The 7,372-nt window shown below is 45.0% G+C and overlaps 1 protein-coding gene across 11 annotated transcripts in view; it reads right to left on the bottom strand.

The window, feature by feature from the left end:
- Positions 1 to 21: 21 nt before the first annotated feature.
- LOC114027216 (synaptonemal complex central element protein 1-like) overlaps positions 22 to 7,372 on the bottom strand; it is a 21,905-nt gene continuing 14,554 nt past the window's right edge. For 5 of the 11 annotated variants that reach the window (XM_027841178.1, XM_027841177.1, XM_027841180.1 and 2 more), the window contains 2 exons: positions 5,772 to 5,889; positions 22 to 583 (listed from right to left, as the gene is read on the bottom strand). In XM_027841178.1, the coding sequence (XP_027696979.1) occupies positions 485 to 583; positions 5,772 to 5,889 (217 nt within the window). In that variant the 3' untranslated portion in view covers positions 22 to 484. The other 6 variants (XR_003567235.1, XR_003567237.1, XR_003567238.1 and 3 more) reach the window with 6 other exon arrangements.

The following is a 7,372-nucleotide window of genomic DNA, read 5'->3' as shown; positions in this document are numbered from 1 at the left end:
GGGGGGGGTGGCCATTCCCCCTCCCCGCATAGTGAGGCCCCCGTCTGTACTTCTTGTGGCACTAGGCATGGAGGCGGTTCGGGCTTCAGAGCAGCTGCCACTGTGGCGTACAAAGTGAAATCCCGGGGTATCAAGTACTCGGGATCCACGTGGTGAAAAGAGGACATTTGGGTGCCCACTACTTGCCATTCCGTTAGACCTACCCCTGTATGGGCGATCCAAGGGGAGACTTTCAGGATCTTTTCCACCCACGCCCTGCACTCCTTTATATGTATTTTTATGCCTGAACTCTTACACAACGTAAAGATCTGACATGCTAATACTCCCGTATCCTCCGGCTTAAACTGTTTCACTACTCTGTTTCCCATGTCTACTTCTAGGTGCCCCGTAAACCTAGGGCGTCTGACTCTTCCCCTCTTAGCTAAGGGGGCTTACCTCGCTCGGCGGGGACGGATGTCCCTGTTCGGGCGCCAGCTGTCCGGTTCTATTGCCGGACCCCGAGCGAGCTCCTCTCGGTGGGTTCCGCTTCGGACGTCTCCGGATTCCCTCCCCGGGGGACGGCGGGCAGGGACTCAGTCAGACACTGCTTCGGGAGGCATATGTTTTATTAATTGCGGAGGAATCCCCCGAGCAAGCTGGGGCGTTGGTCTATATAGGGTCTGTCTTCCGGGTGGCCACCCCAATCCGCCCCGAGGGCGAAACCTGCCACCTGTATGGAGCAAAGAGTCTCGCCCAATCCCATCCTTACACGTACCCCGTGTAGGGAGCCGTGTCTTTCTGGGATTGGGGGCTCTCACCTCCCAGGGAGGTTCCTATCCGCTCAGGCGTCTAGGGCCGACCGCCCCTAACAGTCCCAGATCCTGACCTTGTGCAGGAGCCTAGGAATAGGCAACTCTGTTGCTCGCTACCCAGTTCTGGGTCAGATTCTGGGTAGACCGAGGAAAACTGCAGCTAGGGGTGGTGTTTCACAGAGAGGAACAGTTGTGGACGTTAGACTAAGTACTGAGCAAGAAGCAAGTGTAGAAGCAATCAGCAACTATGTAGATTAGAATGGGATCTCGAGCCAAATCTGAAGGCAGCAGTAGAATAATCAGAACAGGAATCCCAGATTAAAAGGGAGCCTGCACTTCTCTCATTCTGAACCTACAAGGCTTTCAAGTTGGCTAATAGTGTCTGAGTCCAACCACAGGCAAGCCAATAGATCTGTTGCTCAGACTCAAAGCCGGGTCAGGAATTTGCAGAGCTCAGACAAGGAAGGAACTGATCAGCTTTTGCCGTGGATCAGACCATTCTGGAAACACTGAAAACCTGAAGGTCCTCAACCTGAGCTGTCCTTGAGAGCCTGGAATAACACAACACTCGATACCCCAAGAAAGCAGCGACAAGAACCTAGAGGACATGAGGTCAGCCCAAATATTCTCTCCAGAAGTTCACGGAGCCCAGCCCTACTATCAAGTCCAAAGTCAGGAAATAGGCTGGAAGAATAAACAAACAAAAAAGAATCTCACTATAAAAAGCTATTACAGTGGCAGAGACACTCAAGACACAAATCCAGAAGACAATGACTCCAAACTTGCATTAGCAAAGCCTCAAAGAAAAACACAAGTTGGGTACAAGTTCAACTAGTATTCCTAGAACAGATGAAGCCAGAGTTTTAAAAAGTTTTTAAATGTTTTTTATAAATTAAATGAAAGCACTAGAAAATAGAAAATAAAATTGGAAGAGTAATGAGAGATATGGAAGAAAGAATTGGCAAAGTAATTAACTACTTGGCAAAAGAGGTACAAAACCTTACCCAAGCAACAAATTCCTTTAAAATTAGAATGGACCAAATAGAAGATAATGATTCCATGAGACAACAAGAAATATTAAAATAAAGCTAAAAGAACGGAGAAATAGAAGGAAATGTAAAGTACCTCTAATTTTTTTTTTTTTTTATTAAGGCAATTGGGGTTAAGTGACTTGCCCAGGGTCACACAGCTAGCGAGTGTCAAGTGTTTGGCCTGAGGCTGGACTTGAACTCAGGTCCTCCTGACTTCAGGGCCAGTACTCTATCCACTGCACCACCTGGCTGCCCCCTAAAGTACCTCTAGCAAAAACAACTGACACGGAAAACAGATTAAGGAGAGATCATTTAACAATCATTTGGCTACCTGAAAGCCATGACCAAAAGAGAGCCTAGACATAACTCAAAAAATCATAAAACTGCCTTGATCTCTTAGAATCAAAGGGCAAAATGGAGACAGAAAGAATCCACCTCCTGAAGGAAACTCCAAAATGAAGACTCTGTGCTTAGTGGGATAGCAAATCATTAGAGAGGGTTAAAGGATCACCTTGCTGCAGTGAAGCCAGTAAGCATGGTGTTGAGATTTTCTCCAGCTCCATTCAGCAGCATGAGAGTAGTAATGAAGGAGGCAGGTGGTAGGCATAGTCCACAGCTGGGTTTGGCAGATTGTGACTGAATAAGTGGTTAAGAAATTTGAGAGTGAAAGAAAATGTCAAATTGGATAGGAATGGCATTGGAGGCTTGAGTAAAGAAGTGATTTGGAACAGTTTCTCTAGAGTGGGTAATAGGGAATCAGTCTAAGGGGAAAAAAAAAAAGGGTTTTCCATGCATTGGAGATGGCCCAGTTCAATTCTGTTGGCATGGTTTTGGAGTGGACCCAGTTGTCATATTTTCATGACTTTCTCTAGTTATGCCTAGAAGTTTAGGAATAGAAAGCAGACTGGGTAATGCAGGGTTGGAGATTAGCAACAATGGACTACCAGGTAATGTGGGATTCAAACTGGTGAATTATCAGATCAAAACAGTGAAGAGAAGGAAATGAGGCTAGAGCAAGGATAATGGACTGGGAGGCACTGGATGTGTGGTGAGAATTAAGATATATTTAGGAGGAATGAGGCAGGAGAAATGGAAAGACTAGAGGTTATTATCGCAAAAGAGAAATTCACAGTTTGAAGATCACTGAGGTAGCACAGGTAACTTGGGAAAGTGAGGTCTACTTTAAAAGAGTAGGGCTGCCTGATTCTCCAGCAACCTTGAGTCCTTTCCCCTTTGGAGTGGTACCCAGGTTTATACCCTAAGTCTAGAGGAAGGTACAGGCTTACTGGTGAGTAAAGGACAGTTAGTTGTCTTGTTCATTTATGGGCTTCAATGCAAACCCTCTTCATTTTTCTCAGATTATATTCAGTGTTCTGTTACCGTGAGTGCTAGTATGTTCTATTATTCCTGTGGAAAACCCTGGATGAAGGCACAAATCAGATGCTGGTTTTCACAGAGTAGACTCTGGGTTAGAGCAAGGTGAGCCAGATTAACAGACACCCCCCAAGAACTGTTTCCCATGGCTTTGGGTCACACATTACAACCTAAGAAAGAACTTGGACAGGACCATTATATCCTGGGCTGCAGAGTAAGTGATCCCTTCCTAAGAATTGACTAGGTTTGTCTCCCTCTCCTCCCTCTCAGGATCCTTCATCTGCTAAGGCTGATGCTATATTCGGGCATGGGATGGCCAACGTAACCACAGTGGGTGGAAAAGCACAGTCTATATCTGACCTAGTGCATCCCACCTCCTTACCTCTTCCCTGGTTCCTGGAGCCAGGATGGCAAAGCACCAGTCAGCAACTAGACATTGTAGCAACTTAACCCAGCAGCGTGCCCTTTTTGCCCAACTGTTCCTCCCAGGACTTGACTTTGGCTAATGAGCAACATTTTTTGGCACTAGGGGCTGGAATGGGCCCAAGGAGCATAATCACTCCCAAGTGATGTGTGAGAAGTGATTTTCTTTTATATTAATAACCAGTTATTAATTAGGAACCCAGCTGTTTATTTCCTCATTTAGGGACCAGCCCCTGTAGGTCAGCCAGTCTCTGAAGGACAAGATGAGATTGGCCTAATCCTCGGGCTACGTGCTCTTCAATCTTTTTGGGGGTTTTTCTTTTTTTTTGGCTAGGCAATGGGGTTAAGTGACATGCCCAGGGTCACACAGCTAGTAAGTGTCTGAGGTGGGATTTGAACTCAGGTCCTCCTGACTCCAAGGCCGGAACTCTATCCATCGCGCCAGCTAGCTGCCCCTGGCTTGCCTGTTGGATATCCCAAACTAGATGTCCAGTAGACATCTTAAATCTAGCATATCCAAAAAGAACTCATTATCTTTCTTCCCCAGACCCTCCCTCCATCCTAGGAAGGATTTTCCCTATCATCACAGGCATGGGGGCAGCGAGGTGGCGCTCTGCAATCTTGGGCAGAACCCCAACAGACTTGGAGACTTTATTTCTGTTTAGAGTATAAACAGAATCTAATCTAGGTGAATTCCAGCCTCAAAGCATTAAGCCCATGTCCTTGTACCCCTTCGTTAGAGTTTAGGGTAACCCAGCTCACGAAGGAGAAAATCAGCCAGAGTGGACTGAGTAGAGATGGATTCCTTTGTCCACATTGCTGGAGGTAGCTGAGTCTCATGATGAAACCACATGCTCAGAAGGACTTTTAGCCCACCTCCTCATTAACTGTTCATCAATCGTGGTTGATTTCTCTTGCCAGGGGCATTCCCTTTCAAAAAAAAAATTTAAGGCATTCAGTGTCTTCATTAGGTGGCTTTGGTCATTGAGGAAGGTGATCATCAATTTGTTATTAGCTAGCCTATTTAATAAATTGATTATTAATTACCCAGAAACTCTGTCTCTTGGGATTTTCATTTGTCACAGGTGAAGATAAAAGAGGAAAGGTAAAGGAAAGCATCTTGGAAGAAGAAGGCCAGGCAGTATTTTAACCATAAGAAGAATCCTCGGAAGAATCTAGTCTGGCCAGAAGGGGGAAAGTTTGGGAGAATCATTGAAGATAAAGAGGGAGAAGAGAAGCAGCATATTCTTGTGAAGAGAGTACTTGAGTTCTGAGTCAAGAGGGATCTCATCTCTTGTCTCTGACATGTCCAAGTTGTTCATCCTGAGTCTCGTTTCCCTCGTTGGTAAAATCTGGGGGTGAGGGGAGGGTATAATGCTACTTGCACTATGGAGCTCAAATATAAATTGGACCAGTAGGAAGGTCAAGACCGAGCTGCAGAGAAGCCTTAGAGTACAAGCAGGTGTCAGCCTCCAATCTACGGGCAAAAAGAGGCCTTCCCCAAGAAACTCCACAAGGGGAGGCCAGAGCCACAGGAGGGTCCAAGTGTGACACACTGTAAAATAAGATGATGAGTTCAGATCTGGCATATAGGAGGCTCCAGGGACACTGCTAAAGCTCTATGCTTGGGAGATGGGGGCCCTGAGAGGGGTCAGACCCCACCTAAGAAGAAAAGAAAGTCATTAGGATAAGATGGGAGTGGGGCATAGAAATACAGCCAAAGCAGAGGAAGAGAACAGAGTTCTTTATTCAAAAGAGCATACCGGAGGGCCCCCCATCGTTGTGATGGGGCCAAAAGGCCAAACACTGCCTCTCCAGGCTAGGTTCAGACCAGGCTGCAGCTCCCTCCTGGGGCAAGTGGGTGAGCTCCCTGTGAGGCTCTAGGACAAGACTGAGACACGTTTCCCTGGACTGCGGTCAATACTGGCCTCCTAATAATGATAAAAAAAATTAGGCTCCTTCTCCCAGGGCCTTGGGGGGCTCCCCAACAGGCTAAAGACCAAAAAATGGATAAGGATCCCCTTGGAACAAACTTCTAGTAACATCCCTGCTTATTGATGTCTCTGGGACTTTCTCTTTTCTGATCCTCAGAGGATTCCTGAGTAACCTGGAAAGAAAAGTCTCCCTATCCTGGCTTCTCTGGGGTCCTTACCTCTGACAGGGCCCCCTCAGCAACCACATCACTGCCCCCTTCAGCAGCTGTCTCTATGTTGCTCCCCTTGGACCCTCTGATATCACGTTGGCCACCAGCTTCCAGCTCCATCTTTAGTCTGGCAGGGGAGAGGTTAGAAAGGTCAAGGTCAGGGTGGGAGGGACATTAGGAGGCTGGGCCAGAGAGAGACCCAAATATGCACGCGCACGCACACACACGCACACACACACACACACACACACACACACACAGAAAGTGACCCAGAGAAAGGAAAAAACAGACACCAACTATGAGAAATAAGAGGGACAAAGACACACAGAGAAAAGCACATGCCAAAATGAAGAGACACACAGATCCAAAAAGAGAGATATGCACCAAGGTAAAGAGAAACCTAGAAATAGGGAGGGGTGAAGGGGCACAAACAAAACTCATGTCAGAATATCAAAGGAACTAATGAAGAAAAAATGCAAAGGAAGGAGGTTTAGCAGTACCAGATCTTAAACTATAAGGCAATAATTATCAAAACCATCTGGTACCGGCTAAGCAATAGAAAGGTAGATCAGTGGAACACAGTAGACATACAGTCTACAGCAGCAAACGAATATATTAACCCAGTGTCTGACAAGTGTCAAAACTTAAGGTTTTGGGATAAGAATTCATCATTTGCTAAAATTTGTTAGGAAAGCTGGAAAACAGCCTGGCAAAAATTGGGCATAGCCCGATATCTTACAGATTTACCTCATTTACCAAGATAAAGGGCAAAATGGATATATGACATAAAGGGAGATATCATAAGAAAATTAGAAGAACATGGAATATATTACCTATCAGACCTAGGGATAAGAGAACAATTTATGAATAAACAAGGGATAGAGAGCATTGTGATGTATAAAATGGATAAGTTCAGTGACATTAAATTAAAAAGGTTTTGTACAAATAAAGCCAATGTAGCCAAGATCAGAAGGAAAGCAGAAAATAGGGGTAAGATTTTTATAGACAGTTTTTAAGATAAAGGTCTCATATCTCAAATATTTTGTCAGATTTATAAGAATATGGAATCATTACCTAATGGATAAATGGTCAAAGGATCTGAACAGGCAGTTTTTCTTTTTTTTTTTTTCTTTCTGGTTGGGCAATGGGGCTTAAGTGACTTGCCCAGGGTCACATACCTAGTAAATGTTATGTGTCGGATTTGAACTCGGGTCCTCCTGAATCCAGGGCCGGTGCTCTATCCACTGTGCCACCTAGCTGCCACTTCTTTTTTAAATTAATTTATTTATTTTTAGTTTTCAACATTCACTTCCCTAAAATTTTGAGTTCTAAGTTTTCTCCCCCTTCCTCCTCCCCAAGACGTCCTGCAATCTGATATAGGCTATACATATACATTCATATTAAACATATTTTCACATTAGTCATGTTATAAAGAAGAATTAGAACCAATGAGAGAAACCACAAGAAAGAAGAAACAACAACAACAACAACAAAAGAGAGCAAATAGTCTGCTTCGATCTGCATTCAGGCTCCATAGTTTGTTTTCTGGATGTGGACAGCATTTTCCACCATAAGTCCACTGGAATTGTCTTAGATCACTGACTTGCTGA

Source organism: Vombatus ursinus, unplaced genomic scaffold (genome assembly GCF_900497805.2).
Source record: "Vombatus ursinus unplaced genomic scaffold, bare-nosed wombat genome assembly UNPS02014853.1, whole genome shotgun sequence".
NCBI lineage: Eukaryota > Metazoa > Chordata > Mammalia > Diprotodontia > Vombatidae > Vombatus > Vombatus ursinus.
The sequence above is the reverse complement of the archived record's forward strand: the minus strand, read 5'-3'. Positions and strand labels throughout refer to the sequence as shown.